The sequence below is a fragment of the Lagenorhynchus albirostris genome, chromosome 19, assembly GCF_949774975.1.
Source record: "Lagenorhynchus albirostris chromosome 19, mLagAlb1.1, whole genome shotgun sequence".
NCBI classification, from domain to species: Eukaryota; Metazoa; Chordata; class Mammalia; order Artiodactyla; family Delphinidae; genus Lagenorhynchus; species Lagenorhynchus albirostris.
This window is the reverse complement of record NC_083113.1, coordinates 41,494,373-41,511,050: the sequence shown is the minus strand read 5'-3', so window position 1 is coordinate 41,511,050 and position 16,678 is coordinate 41,494,373. Positions and strand designations below refer to the sequence as shown.

Sequence of the window (16,678 nt, the reverse complement as noted above, 5' to 3'; positions counted from 1 at the left end):
GACCTGACGGGCCACGATCCGAAGAAACTTGCACCCCACCTTGCCCTGAAGAGAGCGCAGCCTCACCGCCCCCAAGCCCAAAGAAAGCCTCCCCGTGCTCCGCGCGCTCTCGAAGTGGGTGAGGGGCGCGCGAGCTCGGGTTTTCCCCCAGCCTAGCCAGTGAACTAACAGGACCATGATCACGCCCTCTGAGTGGCTGGCTGCAGTCTCCGCCACCGGCAGCGGTTGCCCACCCCTAGCCTCCGGAGACTACTATTGGCTCCACCCCCTTCCTCCGCCCCGCCTCCGCCTGGCTCCGCCCCTCTTCTTCGGCGTCCGGCCCGGTCCCGCCCAGACTGCGAGCTAGTTGAGGAGACGCCGCGGCGCGGCCGGGACCCGCCCGGAGGCGCACTGAGCGAGCCACTAGCGGAGCCATGGCCGGCCAGGAAGACCGCGGGGACGGGGAGCCGGTATCAGTGGTGACCGTGCGGGTGCAGTACCTAGAGGACACCGACCCTTTCGCATGTGCCAACTTCCCGGAGCCGCGCCGGGCCCCCACCTGCAGCCTGGACGGGGCGCTGCCCCTGAGCGCGCAGATACCCGCGCTGCACCACCTGCTGGGGGCGCCGCTCAAGGTAAGGGGAGCCGGAGAAAGGTTGGGGGCGACCGAGGGTTCAGGGTCAGCGCCATGAAAGCCTTTGGGAGCCCCTCGAGGAGAGGCTGGAGCGGGTGCGCTCCTCCGGGAAAGTTTTGGGCTGGGGACCCAAGGTACACGTTGCCCGGCTTGTTGGGAACGCCTCTCAAGTTGAGGGAAGCTGAAGAAGGGAGGATGGGAGCTTGTACTCTGCGGCACCCAGGCTGGCCCTCGAAATGAGGCCCACCTGGGGAGGCGCTCGGGGTCCGCTCGCTGCCAGTCGGCCTGGTTAACTGCTCTGGATAGGGTGGCGTGGGTGTTTGCGCGGTAGCGGACTTAGGAGACGGAGCTGGGGATAGAACAGCTTTCACCTGCTTCAGGTCAGGTGGGGGTGGGACCACGAGGAGGGCGGACCCGGGGCGGGCCGCTGGAGGTGTCTGGAGGCTGGATTGGGTCCAGCCGGACGGAGTGTTGTCCCTGCCTGGTGAGGCCCGGCTGGGGAGTGCCGGTGGAGAAGAGTCTTCATGGGCTGAGGGGAGTTCCCGGGAAGCGGCCTGGCCCGGGACACCCCGAGCGCGGGAGGCTGCACTGGTGGAAGAGCCCTTTGAGTCACCGCCCCCACCATCTCGTACAGCTGCCGCCGCCGGCCGGGAAGCTGGAAGGGAGGGAGCGGGCCGGGCTAATTTTAAACCGCCGGCCCGCCCTCGTTTGCCTGCACCCCAGAACCGACTCGTGCACAGTGCCGGGAGAGGCCCTTTTCCAGATGGCCCGCCCTACCTCCCCTCCTGCTCGCTGCGCTCAGTCCCCCGCAGGCAGCCTTTTCCGGCGCACTCGCAGGCACCCGGTTTCCGGGCCAGAACTCTGGGAGGCACACAATCACCTCCCGGGGTGCCCCGCCAGCCAGGCAGCACCAAGTGGTGAGGAAGAGAAGAGAGAGTTGGTGGAGATGCCCTCCCCTGATCCCAGGCTTAGCTGGGCGCCGAGTTGCGCAAACTTGCCCCCCGGGCCTGGGGTCTCCCCTGGAATGTGCCCCAGGCGCCAGGCCCCCAGCTTACATTCCTAGCGCTGCTGGCCTGCCCCGCCTCCGAGCGCGGGCGGGAGAAGTGCTGAGACTATTGGCCTGGGGAGTGGGGCGTATGAGCAAAGCCCAGGCTTTCAAGGACAAAGATTGAAGATAGCACATTGCCCTCTCCAGAGTTTTGATGCGACCCCTTCTTGTCCTGCCCTGTTCAAAGGGGCAAACTGAAGTGGACCTAAAAGAAGCACCTCCAGCCAGAGGCCACCTCCCATTCACAATGGGCTCTGGGGAGAGAGGGGTGCTGAACTGAGGCCAGGTTCCTGCCTCCAAGCTCCTGGAACTCCTAGTACTGAAATAAGCCTGGAGCACTACAGAGAACATAGTATTCCTCCCACCCCGGACTCGAGGACAGAACTTAGCCCTAACACCCCTCTTCCCAATTAGGGGCAAGTTTGGGAGGTCAGCTACAGGAAAAAGGATCAGAATTACCCCTTGCCTCTCCCCCTCATTTAGGGACCCATCACCACCACCCCTTCAACCAGGGCTCTGCCCTCTGTTCTCTGCTCCCTAGCTGAGAGCTACGGTAATGCGTTAAGTACCCTCCAACTCGGTCCTTCCTGGTCTCCCCACTTTCAGAACTCCCACCTGGTGTGCCTGAGGACTGCCATATCCCCCACAGGCAGACTATGGGGGCCTGCACACTGGGTTACCACTGTGCTTGGAGCCAGGACTCCCTGGGGCTGGCAGCTCTGCCAGGAATGGTCAGATGCACTGTGATGTGCTCATCCCAAATATAAACTGTGACCACAGCCCCAGAATAGAAGGCCAGAGGAAGAAGGGTGAGAGTAGGGCAGGGGCAGGGACATCAGAGAGCTGAAGGAGGGGGAGCAGGGCTCCTCCTTGTAGGAAATGTCAACAGCTGGTCCCTCCCCTAGTCCTATAAGTGGGTGGCCCAGGGGCACAGACATGACTCAGGCCTGCTCCACAGCCCTCTAGAGGGGAGAGGTGGCCCAGAAACCCAGGCATCCCCATCCCAGGCTGTAGAGCAAAATAAGAGGGAGGGGTTCTGTGCTCACTGTTTCATCCCCTGCACAGTTATCCAGCAGGAGAACAGTTCACAGCCAAATGACCTTTGCCTCCCATTCTGGCCACTGACGCCCATCATCCCCCCATACCCTGCCCCTTCCCTGGGAATGTACAGAGGCCCAGCCCACTTTCCCTCTGTGGCTCCACCCACACACACCCCACTGGGCTGTGGCTTGCCTATAGAGTTCCCCTGGGGGCTTCCTTTTTAAATGTTTCAAAGCTCTCGGGTCTGAAAAGGCCTTGCTCATTTCCTCTCAGTCTAGGAGGAAGCTCCTGGCCACAGCTTCTGACTCATCTCCTGGCCCTGGGGGGTGGGATAGGGGGTGTCCTGGCAGTGCCTTGGGTCATGTGTGGTGTCCCCAGGGGAACTCAGGAATATCTGTCTCCCCTCTGTGCCAGAGCCCAGGGACCTGCCCCTGCCCCAGGGGAGAACCTGGCCCTCTGGCCCTGCCTCATTGTTTTACCCAGAGCTGCCCAGTCCCACCCTCCCTGCTACCCTGTCCCACTCTCCCGTGCTACCCCTTTGCCCTTCTGGGCCTGCCTTACGAGCCCCTCCCTGATATCCAAAGGCCCTGCCACATCTGGGATAGCACAGACTCCTTTCTCCCTGGGCTCTGGGCAGAGGGACCTGGGTACTGCTCTGACCCTCATGCAAAGGCCAGATGAGCCCCCTATTCCTAGCAGCAGAGATAGCCCTAGCAATCTGTTCATTACCAGCAACTTTGTTTCCCCAACTGCTGCTAAACATTAGAGTGGAACAGGGATGGTACTTGTTTCCTGACCTTGCCCATCCCTACTCCAGCCTCAGTTTATCCCTAAGGAGCAGTTGTGACAAAGGGGCTAAAGTGTGAACCTGACCTTCTGGGACAGGGACCAACTGGAGGGGTCCCAGAAAATTCTTAAGGGTAAGATGGGGTGCTCTGGTGATGAACTGAGCCCTTTCCTTTTTTGTTGTGGAGATCTCTTTGGGAGACTATAGAAGATTGTGATGTGGGCATGAGTCATGGTCTCCTCCCATCTTTCCCTGGGGCCAGCATGTCCAGTCTGTTCATTCTGGGTTGCAGCCTGGTAAGGGACCCAAACTTAGTCCTGGCAGAAGTACGCACTGTTACCCCAATGTGTATGATGTGTGTGTGTTCATTTGTGTTCCCTTGCTGGAACTAAGAGGACCAGTTTGGGGTAGTTGTACAGTTCAGAAAGCTGAGGGGCGGTCTCCAGCCCTCACTCCACCTCCCCTGCAGGGTTCCCTGGAGCACTTCCAAAGTCCATTGGCCCAGGATCTAGGTCAGTTAGCCCTGGTTCCATTCAGCCTGGGGCAAATTCACAGAATTTCTGAGCCTTGGTTTCCTCACCTGTAAAAGGATTATCAGGAGAATCAAAGGAACCAGGCAGCCCAGTGTGTGACACAGAGGAGGCATAACAAATGTGGGCTTCCCTCCTCAAGACCCATTCATGTCATCTCATTCAGGAAGCCAAGGTCCAGTTGGAGACCCAAGATAAAAGGGAAGGAGGGGGCTTCCCTGGTGGCGCAGTGGTTGAGAGTCCGCCTGCCGATGCAGGGGACACGGGTTCGTGCCCTGGTCCGGGAAGATCCCACATGCCGCGGAGCAGCTGGGCCCATGAGCCATGGCCGCTGAGCCTGCGCATCCGGAGCAACGGGAGAGGCCACAACAGTGAGAAGCCCGCGTACCGCAAAAAAAAAAAAAAAAAAAGGGAAGGAGGGTCATCAGAACACAGGGTCTTACATTTTTAGGAAAGGAGAAGAAAAAGGTAGTTAACAAATTATTTCCTAAAACAAGAGTCCTTCAGCATGTAATTCTGCACTTTTCTCCATCTTCCTTGCCTCTGGCATTCTCACTCGATTATACTGTTATGAAAAATATTGGGTAGTAGGCAACATGGTGTCCTAAGCTTGTAAAACCATATGTAACAAGTTGGTTTGGGCTGCCAGAAAAGGCTAGCCCAAGGAATCAAGAGAAAAGTGGGCTGGGGCAAGATAGGGGTAGGAGATTAAGAGGTACAAGCTACTATATATAAAATAAATAAGCTACAAAGATATATTGTACAGCACAAGGAATATAGCCAATATTTTATAACTATTTTATTTTATTTTATTTTTTTGTTTGTTTTTTGTTTTGTTTTTTTGGCTGTGTTGGGTCTTCGTTTCTATGCGAGGGCTTTCTCTAGTTGTGGCAAGCGGGGTCCACTCTTCATCACGGTGCGCGGGCCTTTCACTGTCGCTTCCTCTCTTGTTGCGGAGCACAGGCTCCAGACGCACAGGCTCAGTAGTTGTGGCTCACAGGCCTAGTTGCCCCGTGGCATGTGGGACCTTCCCAGACCAGGGCTCGAACCCGTGTCCCCTGCATTGGCAGGCAGATTCTCAACCACTGCACCACCAGGGAAGCCCTATAACAATTTTAAATGGAGTATAATTTTTTTTTTCTTTTGGCCATGCTGCGCAGCTTGTGGGATCCTAGTTCCCCGACGACCAGGGGTAGAACTCAGGGTCCAGGTGGTGAAAGCGCGGACCGCCAGGGAATTCCCAAGTATAATCTTTAAAAATTGTGGATCACTATGTTGTACGCCTGAAACTTATACAATATTGTAAATCTACTATACCTCAATAAATATAAACAAATAAATAGAGAAAAGTGGGCTGGAGGCTGAAGCGAGGAGCTGAGCCTGGGAAGAATGAGGGAGAGACTCCACCCCAAGACAAACATCAGAGAAGTGTAGAAGACAAGAACCAGGAGGGAGTCCAACATGTGGGCCTACACTGACCCTGTGCTGACCCCAAGTACTGTCCTCAGGGACTAGGGTTTGGGCTTACGCCAGCCTGGCCCAGTCCCAGGGTGTGAGAAACAAGGCCCAGGGGTTTAGCGCTCAGAAGGGTGACCCCAGGATGGATCTAGAGATTGTCATACAGAGTGAAGTAAGTCAGAAAGAGAAAAACAAATATCGCATATTAACGCATACATGTGGAACCTAGAAAAATGCTACAGATGAACCAGTTTGCAGGGAAGAAATTGAGACACAGATGTAGAGAACAAATGTATGGACACCAAGGGGGGAAAGTGGCAGGGGGTGGTGGTGATGGGATGAATTGGGAGATTGGGATTGACATATATACACTAATATGTATAAAATAGATAACTAATACGAACCTGCTGTAAAAAAAATAAATAAAATTTAAAAATTTTTTTTAAAAAAGGGTGACTCCAGGAAGGGGCCAGTGGTGTGAGGGACAAGCAACACCCAGCTGGCAGGAAGTCTCCGCTCCTTGGAGCTTGCCTGACCCTGCTCCCCGCTCCATCTCCACCCAGGACAGACAGTTAAGAGTGGGGGGCATTGTCCCGGAGGCTTTGGGCTGGCTGTTACCTCTGGACCTCCTCCCCAGAAATGGGGCCCTGGCAGGATAAGACAGGTGAAGTGGCTAGGGAGCCACTGCTACCACAGTGGCCCAAAGGGGCTCATGTGAGGAGGCTGGGGGTGGTAGAGCATTCAGTCTTCAGGACCGTGCCCCAAATGGGTGCAGGTATTCTGGAAGGCGAGGGCCACGCTCAGCTCGCTTGGAATTAGAGCCTGCAAACTGTGCGTGCAGGAGGGGAAGAGTGCTTGCTGGATCTGAGCTTTCTGTGGGTGTGCTTCTCACCTGTGCGTGGCCAGTAGCATATATATACCCTGCCTGACTGTATTCTTGGGTGTGTAAGCCCCTTCCAGGTGGAATCTGCTCACTCCTCCAGTGTTTGCCTTTACAGCACCCCACCCCTCCCCTTTCTTAGCACCCGTGGCAGTTGTGCTTCTACATTTATTTGTGGCCTTTTTCTGAGTCAGACCTGCCTGCCTCCCCAGCGGGGTTGGAAGACAGGGAAGGCAGAGGCAGTATCTTGTTCCCTGCTATGTCCTCAGCACCTAAAACCAGACTGGTTCGTGAATATTTGAATGAACGAGCTATTCTATATGTGTGTGATTTGGGGGGTCTCTGAGGGGGTTTGTGACTTTGGGGGAAGTATGTTTCTCTAGGGTCCCAGAGTCCTCCAGTCCAAGGCAGAAGGAGATGTAACTGTGCCTGGATTGGAGGTGGGGGGTGGGCGGTGGTTGGCTGCTGAGTCACCATGTGGGAAGAGGAATCAGGAGGAATGTGGGGCTGCCCTCAGCTGAGCTGGCCCTGGACAAAGGACCCCAGCCCTGGGGCCTTGCTTCCCCATCTCAGGGCCCATTCCCAGTAGGCCCTGGAGAAGATGACTCTGCTCCCAGGGAGGGGAGAGAGGCCAGGCCTGCCCAAGGGAGGGCAGGCAGCCAAGCAGGAAGTGGGACAGAAAACAGGCTGGAGTGTTTGTCCTATGTCCCACGTCCCATGCAGGAGCCTGGGGGGGTGGGAAGGAGTGGGAGGTGTGGGTGTCACCAAAGGGCCTTACAGGCTGAACTCAGGCTCTCAGGCATGAGCAGGGGTACTAAGCAAAGGAGGGGTAGGGGCAGGAGCTGGACTCCCTTAACCCCAGGGGACCAAGGGCAGCTGGAAGTCCTTGGGCTGGGTCCAGAGCAGGGCAGGGCTGACAGAACATCAGGACAAATGTTGGGGTTGACTTTCCCAGTAAGATGGAGACCAGAAGACACTCTGCCTCTCCAGAGGTGGGCTTTCCCTGGGCCTCTCAAGAAGCACCACCACTCAAGTCAAGGGAACTTTGCTGAGCCGTGCACACTGGCACTGTGCTACATGGTGTAGGCATCGGGGAGTGGCACGGTGCTGCCCTCAGACTCTCCAGAGTCACCTCACTAGGCTTCTCTACAGGCACTTCTCAAGGGGCCAAGAGTCATCCTGGTGGTGGTGATGGTGGTGGTGGTGGTGGTGGTGGTGATGATGATGATGATGATGATGATGGTGGTGGGAAGCCAGCTCAGGGGGGTGGGAGACATGGGCAGCAGACTCATGGGTGGAGCACCTGACTTCTTGTTACGGTGCAGGTTCCAGGGACCCACTGTAGGCTGACTGAGTCAGACCCTAAAACCTGGTGTTTAATAGGCCTCTTGGAGGTCTCTGAGGTCCAGCTAGGACCATGGTGACTGTAGCCCACTTGGGGCAGGGCAAAGACCCTCAGGCTTGGAGGGACTGGGAGCCCTTCTCCTCACTATCTTAACTCGGGGAGACACACGTCCCCCTCTCAGCTGGGTTTGCACCTCCCAGCATTCTTAACACTTTCTCCCTGGGTGTTGAATGTTCACAGCTGCGAACTTCCTTGAAAGCAGGAACTTCCTCCTATTTTCTCTCCATTCCCCTTCCTCATTCATGTTCAGTAGCTCAACAACCATTTAGGGAGCACTTGCTTTGTGCTAAGTGCTGTGATAGGCTCTGCAGATATTGCATGGACAAGACAGACATGGTGCCTGAACCCAGAGAACACACAGTTAGTGGGGAAGGAGACTAGTGTCTAGGATGTGTGGAAGGCCTCAGAGGAGGGTACACACAAGGGCTGGAGGGATTTGCATAGCATTGGCTAGAGGAGTCCAGGAAGGCTTTCCAAAAAAACATTATCTGGGAATTCCTTGGCGGTCCAGTGGTTAGGACTCCAGGCTTTCACTGCCAAGGGCGCGGGTTGTATCCCTGGTCAGGGAACTAAGATCCCACAAGCCGCACGGTGTGGCAAAAAAAAAAAAAAAAGCATTATCTAATCTGAAACCTAAAGAATGGGTAGGTATGAGGCAGGAGAAAAGCTCTTTGAGCCACGTGAGCTTTGCACATAGTAGGCCCATGAGAAATGACTGCTGAAGGAATGCATGGCTGCACTGCAGGCCCTTGTGGTGTGCCTCTGCCAGCACCTTGAGTGGGAGGTAGGAGGTCATGGGGTCTCCATACGTACTCCTGCCACCTCTTCCCCAGCCCTGACAGCTGTTCCCTTTGCCCCCAGCTAGAGGACTGTGCCCTGCAAGTGTCTCCGTCTGGATACTACCTGGACCCTGAGCTGTCCCTAGAAGAGCAACGGGAGATGCTGGAGGGCTTTTTTGAAGAGATCAGGTCAGAGCTGATGGGGCCAGGAAGGCTAGGCTGGCTCCCACCCTTGCCCCCATGCTGGAGGGGCTGGCTCAGGTGTCAGCAGCCAAGACACTTGATCTCTAGCCAGGGCTGTGGGTCTCCTCCTACCACCCCAGGGAACTGTGCCAGGGGAATCCCAAGGCCTGGCTAGTGTTACCTGCTGCCTGGGACCGGGGTGGGGGCTCTCCTACATACCTGAGATGCCTGTGTTCTTCAAACCCTCCTATCTGGACAACCCTTTGGCTTGGAGAAGCATCTGGGGAGAAAGGAGCTGTGGCCAGGTTTTGGCTGCCTTGGTGTGGGTGGAGAGACCCTGAGGAATGGGCTGGGAGCTGCTGACTGGGCTACTTGATTCCAGCAAAGGGCGGAAGCCTACTCTGATCCTGCGGACCCAGCTTTCTCTGAGAGTCAATGCCATCTTAGGTGAGTGTGTGAGGATATCAGCGTCGAGTGCCTCCCCTCCCCGCTGCCCCGGTTGTCTCCGTTTCTTTCAGGCCTGTGCTGGACAGCAGACAGAGCAGATGGGAGATGGGATGTGCGACTCCTCCCATTCCTATCCTGACCTCTTCTTCCAGGGCAGCTGCCAGACTGCGGGTCGGGCTTGCCCAGAGTCAGGGAGTGGAGGAGGAGGTGGGGGGTTCAAGAGTACTAGAAGATGCTTTGATGGGGGGTTGTGGTTGCGTCCCAGTAGAAGGGGGTGGGGGGCTTGTGGTGTGTCCCCTGGAGGTTTCCATGCCCACCTACCTCTTGCAGAAAAGTTGTATGGCTCCAGTGGCCCTGAGCTCCGCCGCTCCCTCTTCTCACTAAAGCAGATCTTCCAGGTGAGGCTCAGAGGTGGGCTGGGGGTGAGCATCCAGGCTGAACCTCCCCCCACTAAACTCCCCCATGGCGCCCGCAGGAGGACAAAGACCTGGTGCCTGAATTCGTGCACTCAGAGGGGCTGAGTTGCCTAATCCATGTGGGCGCTGCTGCCGACCACAACTACCAGAGCTACATCCTCCGAGGTCAGCCTCACCCCTCCCCCATGACCCCTGCCTTCAGTGACCCCTTACTGACCTCTTCTTGTCCCTGTGTCCCCAGCACTAGGCCAGCTGATGCTTTTCGTGGATGGGATGCTGGGGGTGGTGGCCCATAGTGAGACCGTGCAGTGGCTGTACACACTGTGTGCCAGCCTGGTAAGTGGCCCTCCACCCAGCCATGTACCCTTTTCCCACTGCCTCTCTCTGGGCCTCAGTTTCCTCTTCTGCAAAGTGGTCTGGAATGGAGGGGGTCTGTGGCCCCTCTAAGCCTCAAAGTCACTTCAGTACCTGGGCCTAGAGATGGCTCTTTCTGCCTAGACTCTCCTCTCTGGGTCCAGCCCCAGGAGCCCTTCCCCCTCCCCACCAGGAGCCAGCACAGGTCTGGCCCAAGCCCCACTCATGTATGGTGACCCCTTCCCCCCAGTCCCGCTTGGTGGTGAAGACAGCCCTGAAGCTGCTGCTGGTCTTTGTGGAGTACTCTGAGAGCAACGCACCACTCTTCATCCGTGCAGTCAACTCTGTGGCCAGCACCACGGGTCAGAAACTGTCCCTCCCTCCTCCATTGCTCAGGGCCCTCTCTCCTACTTGTTCCCATATGACTGCTCCCTATCTGGGTGACAGGTGCTCTTCCATGGGCCAATTTGGTGTCCATCCTGGAGGAGAAGAATGGCGCTGACCCCGAGTTGCTGGTGTACACCGTCACCCTCATCAACAAGGTGGGATGGGGGAGCCAGGTGCCATTCTGGGCCCCTCAGGCTCTTGACTTCTGCTCTCCATCAGCTTTAGCCTTGCCGTCCTATCCCCACCCTCCAGACTCTGGCAGCGCTCCCGGATCAGGACTCCTTTTACGACGTGACGGATGCACTGGAGCAGCAGGGCATGGAGGCACTGGTCCAGCGCCACTTGGGCACCGCGGGCACTGACGTCGACCTGCGCGCCCAGCTTATGCTCTATGAGGTGGGCTGGGCGGGCTGGGCTGTCAGGGCCTGAAGGCAGGAGAGAGGAGGGGAGGGAGGGAGGCCGTTCTCCAGTGCCCCACCCCACCTACTTGGGCCTCAGTCGCTCCCATCTGGGCTCAACTCTCCTAGAGCACCCTGCGGTTGGAGGATGGGGACATGGAAGAAGCCGTCACAGGTGGGCGGCGCATCACCCGCCGAAAGCCTTCCTCAGAGGAGGGCAAGAGGATCCGCCGATCTCTAGAAGTGCGCTCCCCGGAGCCTGGGTAAGAACGAACTACCTTGGCAGAGGCGGAGGGGTGGAACCGCCAGGAGGAGCTCTGCCTCCTGACAGGCCACATCTCCAGCTCCACAGGCCCCGCCTCACCAGTAGTCTCCACCTCCTCCTCCGCCAGCCCTGCCTTGCCGACCGGCCCCACCTCCAGCCCCGTAGGCCCCGCCCCACCTACAGGCCCCGCCTCCAGCGCCGTGGGCCCTGTCTCTGGCCTCCATACCACCTTGAGCCTCTTTCCTACCATCTCCGTGACGCCCTCACCCAACAGTTCCTGCGAGAGGAGCATCTACAAGTAAGTAGGGAGATGGAGCCTGTCCCGGGAGTCTTTCCTCCAACTGTCCCTCCACTCTGCGCCCCTCCACGGGCCCTCCGCCTCCTCTGCCCAAACTTCTCTGCCCAAACGCGTGCTTTCTTTCTCTTTCTTTCCAGACTTCACCAAACTGCTCCTGTTTGGTAAGTGACTGCCGGGGGGTGGGGTTCGGCTCTGACTGGACCTCCTCCTCCTGCGGCTTCTCTTCTTTCTGGCATTCTGCCTGTTTTGTCAATGTCATCTGTCTCTCTACCCTCTTCTTTCTCTGTCACTGTCTCTGACTCTCCTGTTTTGCTCTGTCTTTGTCTTTTACTGCACCCTGTCCTGTGTCATGTCGGTCTCTGCCCTCCACTTCCAGTTTCCTCACATCATGCCTCCCCCTCTCCCTCCTCTTCCCACTGTGGCTGGGAAGGAACCCCTGATATCACTGCCCAGCTCTGTGTGGGTGTGAGCAACTGGGCTTTGGGGTGAAGCACGTACCACAATTACCATTTCTTCCTCTCATTCCCCCCTACCCAGGGCCCGTGAGAGCCCATCTGTCCCCCAGTTCCCTACTGGGCAGGCCAGGCTGGAGTAAGTACAGAGGCCAGCCTGCCAGGCCTGCCATGTGCTCAGGGCTTCAGCATTGCTTCCCCCAGCAGGGGTCCCATGTGCCTGATGCAGCCAGAGCTGGGGGACTCTCCCAGACTTATGTGTCCTCAGTTACCCAAGGACTAAGCACTAGGAAACAGTTCACTGGGGTCATAGAGGTCCCAGTGCTTTAACAGTTGACACCTTAACAGCTTTGATCAGTGATGAGGACATGGACTCCCAACCTGGAGCCCATTCTCCTGTGTCCTAAGCCCAGGATTAGGGCTGGGAGGGGATCTAGGGTGCTGTGTGGTGCGGAAGTGGAGGAGCAGCCTCCATCTAAGGGAAGGACAGAGACTGAGTGCCGACAGAGGCTGGAGGGACCAAAAGAGAGATGGGATCACCTTTATGACTTCAACATAAACTGAGTGCCTTTCGTTTACCAGGCCCTTTTCTGGGCATAGGCCATAGCTCTCAGAAGCTGCTAGACATGCCAAGGGAGGGACAACCTGGTGTGCCCATTGGGACAGGTATCCCCTCCCCCTGCTCTAAGGGTCCTTGTCTAGAATCAGAACAGTGAACATGAACAGCAGCAAGGTTGCAAGTTAGATGTTAAGTAGAACTTTTCCCCGTATGTTGACCTGGGAATACTGGGTTGGTAGTGACCCTCCCCAGATGTGGAAGACTGAACAGGGGCTGGCCTTGGCGGGGGGGGGGCAGGTCCCGGGTCTGCTCAGCGCATGGACTGTTCCCTGTGTGTCTGTGTGTGCCTGCAATTAGGGGCAGTGCCCAGGGGCCCATTAAGGCATGTGCACCACCCTGGGCTGGGGTGTGTCAGACACCCTCACTGACAAGTCCCTCCCCCCAGAGCCCGGTTCCTGGAGAATGTAGCAGCAGCAGAAACAGAAAAGCAGGCTGTGCTGGCCCAGGGCCAGGCAGAGACATTGGCTGGAGCCATGCACGATGATATCGATGGACACCCAGGTGAGCAGGTGGGTGGGCAGAATCCACCCATGTTGCCCTGTTGCTCCACAGAGGACGTGACACTGACGGCTGTTTCCATTTTTCTAGACACCCAAGAATTACGGGGCTCCCCAGAACCAGCCCCTGCACCCGGAACACCCCAGAGCGCTGCCCCTCAAATCCTGCTCCGTACTCGGCACAGCCTCGAGCCAGAGCCCAAGGAGCCATTGGCCCCACCAAGCCCCAAGGCTGAGCCCATCCGGGAGCTCCCTACCAGCGTACCCAGCCTCTGCATTGGGGACCTGGACTTCTCAGACCTGGGGGAGGATGAAGACCAGGACGTGCTGAACACGGAGTCTGTGGAGGCGGGGAAAGGGGTCCCGCCCCCGCCACCCCCGCTCCCGGGAGGCCCCCCACCTCCTCCGCCGCCACCACCCCCACCCATCAAAAGCTCCTTCCCACCACCACCCCCAGCTGCCGCTCTTCCCCCCTCAGCACCTGATGGCCTAGCCCTTCCCACCAAGAGGAAGACAGTAAAACTCTTCTGGCGGGAGCTAAAGCTGGCTGGGGTCCATGGAGGCTCTGGCAGCCGCTTTGGGCCCTGCCCCACCCTGTGGGCCTCACTAGAGCCTGTCTCGGTGGATACAGCCCGGCTAGAACACCTGTTCGAGTCCCGTGCCAAGGACGTGCTGCCTTCCAAGGTAAACGTGCCCTCGTCTGCAAGGTAACCCTAGGGGAGAGGGGAGGCAATAAGAGCTCAAGCGTCTGAACTGCTGGGGCTGCCACTCATTTCCCACATGGGGAAACCGAGGCAAAGAAAGGAGTAGCGACTTGTCTGAGGTCCTTCAATAAGGATTCAGCCCAACCCTAACTAGCGTCTAAGCCCATCCCAAGGTCTTACACATCCCAGATCCCTGGTTGTGGGGTAATCCCACCATTCAGCCATTCAGAGTGGGGCCTTAGTGTGCCCTCTTAGATTGTTGCCCCAGTTAGACCCTTTCCCAATCTTACACTGTCCTTCCCCCAATTTCAAAGAAAGCTGGTGAGGGCCGCCGCACAGTGACCACCGTGCTGGACCCCAAGCGCAGCAACGCCATCAACATCGGCCTAACCACACTGCCACCTGTGCACGTCATTAAGGCTGCCCTGCTCAACTTTGATGAGTTTGCTGTCAGCAAGGATGGCATTGAGGTAGGGATACCCAGCTAAGGGTGCAGCAAGTCCGGCCCTCTCCTTTGGTCAGTGGGCATTTCCTGTCCCTCCAGTGGTGGGCATGGGCTTGGCATTTCCCCAGATTCTGGGGCTGCCCCAGACGACCTAGGGAGGAGTCAAGACCAATACCTGAGGCCTCAGGCCAGCACTGAGTGGCCTATGTGGGCCGGTGGGTGCATTCTCAGAAGCTACTGACCATGATGCCCACAGAGGAGGAGCGGCAGAAGATCGAGGAGGCCCAGCTGGCCAATCCTGACATACCCCTGGGCCCAGCCGAGAACTTCCTGATGACTCTTGCTTCCATCAGGGGCCTGGCTGCCCGCCTACAACTCTGGGCCTTCAAGCTGGATTATGACAGCATGGAGCGGGTACCTGGGTCATGGGATGGGACAGGCAGTGGGGACAGGTGAGCATGATGACCACGTAGTCTGAGTCCCTGGTCTCCCACACCAGGAAATTGCAGAGCCGCTGTTTGACCTGAAAGTGGGCATGCAACAGCTGGTGCAAAATGCCACCTTCCACTGCATCCTGGCCACCTTGCTGGCTGTGGGCAACTTCCTCAACGGCTCCCAGGTGAGCTGAGAGCACATGAGGTCGGGGCCCGGGGCTCTGGAGCCAGCCAGCCTCAGGCTCAGGCTCAGGCTCAGACGGGGTCCTTTCAGAGCAGCGGCTTTGAGCTGAGCTACCTGGAGAAGGTGTCAGAGGTGAAAGACACGGTGCGCCGACAGTCACTGCTGCATCATCTCTGCTCCCTGGTGCTCCAGACCCGGCCTGATTCCTCCGACCTCTACTCAGAAATTCCTGCCCTGATCCGCTGTGCCAAGGTCAGCACCTGCTGGGCCAGGGCTTGCTTAGGCTACAGGCATGCGCATGGGCTGTGTCCTCTGGCAGAAACTCTTTCTTCTATTGGCATGGCTACACCTACTCTGTCTTTAGGTCTGTTTAGCTGCCACTTATCCCAAGAAACCTTCTCCGTTCTCCACTGCATCAAATGGACTTGTCTGTCTCTTGCATCAGACTGTGAGCTTTTGGAGGGCAGGGGCCGGATCTCGGCTGTGTCCTCAGGACCCAGGCTAGTCAGCCCAGCACAAAGGCAGCTCAGGTGGTGTCTTTCTGTGGGGGGACAGCATGTGTACTCCCTGCTTTTCCAGGTGGACTTCGAGCAGCTGACTGAGAACCTGGGGCAGCTGGAGCGCCGGAGCCGGGCAGCCGAAGAGAGCCTACGGAGCTTGTCCAAGCACGAGCTGGCTCCAGCCCTGCGTGCCCGCCTCACCCACTTCCTGGCCCACTGTACCCGCCGTGTTGCCATGCTGAGGGTCGTGCACCGCCGTGTCTGCAACAGGTGGGGGCGTGGGCCAGAGAGAGGTAGGACTGCTACCACCATCCCTCAAACCCCAAGCAGGACTCACCACTCCTCCCCACCCCAACCTGGCTAGGTTCCACGCCTTCCTGCTGTACCTGGGGTACACAGCGGAGACAGCCCGTGAGGCGCGCGTCATGCAGTTCTGCCACACGCTGCGGGAGTTCGCACTGGAGTATCGGACTTGCCGGGACCGGGTGCTGCAGCAGCAGCAGAAGCGGGCCACGTACCGTGAGCGCAACAAGACCCGGGGACGCATGATCACCGAGGTGGGTGTCCCTTCTGGGTCTTGACTGCCACCCCCATGGTTTTCTTCCTCTACTCCCAACCCACCCCTTTCCTCTCTCCAGACAGAGAAGTTCTCAGGTGTGGCGGCTGGGGAAACCCCCAGCAACCCATCTATCCCAGTGGCTGTGAGCAGTGGGCCAGGAGAGGGTGATGCCGACAGTCATGCCAGCATGAAGAGTCTGCTGGCCAGCAAGCCTGAGGACACCACACATGGCCGCCGCAGCAGAGGTGGGACCTACGGCCGCTGGGGGCAGTGGGCTCTGGGGCTGCTTTGGCCTCACCTCCCTATCTGGCTCCCTCAGGCATGGTCCAGAGCAGCTCCCCAGTCATGCCCACAGCAGTGGGGCCCTGCACTGTACCCCCAGAAGAACCTCCAGGCTCCAGTTTACCCAGTGACACTTCAGATGAGATCATGGACCTGCTGGTGCAGTCAGTGACCAAGAGCAGTCCTCGTGCCTCAGCTGCTCGGGAACGCAAACGTTCCCGTGGCAACCGCAAGTCTTGTGAGTATTCCCCACACACCCACTGCCCACCTTAACTCCATCAACCCCCTCCAACCCTGCTCTGTCCTTGCAGTGAGACGGACGTTGAAGAGCGGGCTCGGAGAGGACCTGGTACAGGCGCTAGGACTGAGCAAGGGTCCTGGCCTGGAAGTGTGAAGGTGCTGCCTCCAGGATACCTATCTATCTATCTGGGCCCCAGCCTGCAGTGCAGGAGACTATGGTGAGGAGGGACCAGAGCACAATTCTGGGCCTCTTCTCTACTCGAGGGCCAGTGGGTGCATTCTCAGAAGAGAGAATGGTCCGTGGCCAGTGCCGTGAGCAGTATTAGCTGTGTGTGCCTGTGTGAGTGTGCGTGTGCATGTATGAGCTCCCTGGACACGTGGAGCATAATAAAGTTTTCCTAGCCAATCCAAGAGCCTTTTCCTTCTTTCTAAGTACCCACCACACTGTGCCTGTAGCAGAAGGAAAATACCAA

The 16,678-nt window shown here is 57.8% G+C and overlaps 1 protein-coding gene across 5 annotated transcripts; it reads left to right on the top strand.

Annotated features, from left to right (window-relative positions):
- The first annotated feature begins 336 nt into the window (after window positions 1–336).
- Window positions 337–16,611, top strand: FHOD1 (formin homology 2 domain containing 1). 5 transcript variants are annotated; one of them, XM_060129762.1, is made up of 24 exons: window positions 337–614; window positions 8,624–8,730; window positions 9,107–9,378; window positions 9,502–9,569; window positions 9,647–9,752; window positions 9,829–9,923; window positions 10,192–10,303; window positions 10,389–10,483; window positions 10,581–10,724; window positions 10,856–10,989; window positions 11,119–11,289; window positions 11,427–11,450; window positions 11,827–11,880; window positions 12,746–12,861; window positions 12,949–13,541; window positions 13,876–14,031; window positions 14,238–14,420; window positions 14,506–14,625; window positions 14,715–14,876; window positions 15,204–15,394; window positions 15,489–15,681; window positions 15,763–15,928; window positions 16,003–16,203; window positions 16,277–16,611. In XM_060129762.1, the coding sequence occupies exons 1-24, from the start codon at window positions 414–416 to the stop codon at window positions 16,357–16,359; spliced, it is 3,747 nt and encodes a 1,248-aa protein (XP_059985745.1). In that variant the 5' UTR covers window positions 337–413; the 3' UTR covers window positions 16,360–16,611. The 5 variants fall into 5 exon arrangements, with proteins under 5 accessions (XP_059985745.1, XP_059985747.1, XP_059985744.1 ...); XM_060129764.1 differs by having other exon boundaries at window positions 338–614; window positions 9,107–9,171; window positions 11,071–11,289; XM_060129761.1 differs by having other exon boundaries at window positions 338–614; window positions 11,071–11,289.
- The last annotated feature ends 67 nt before the right edge of the window (window positions 16,612–16,678 follow it).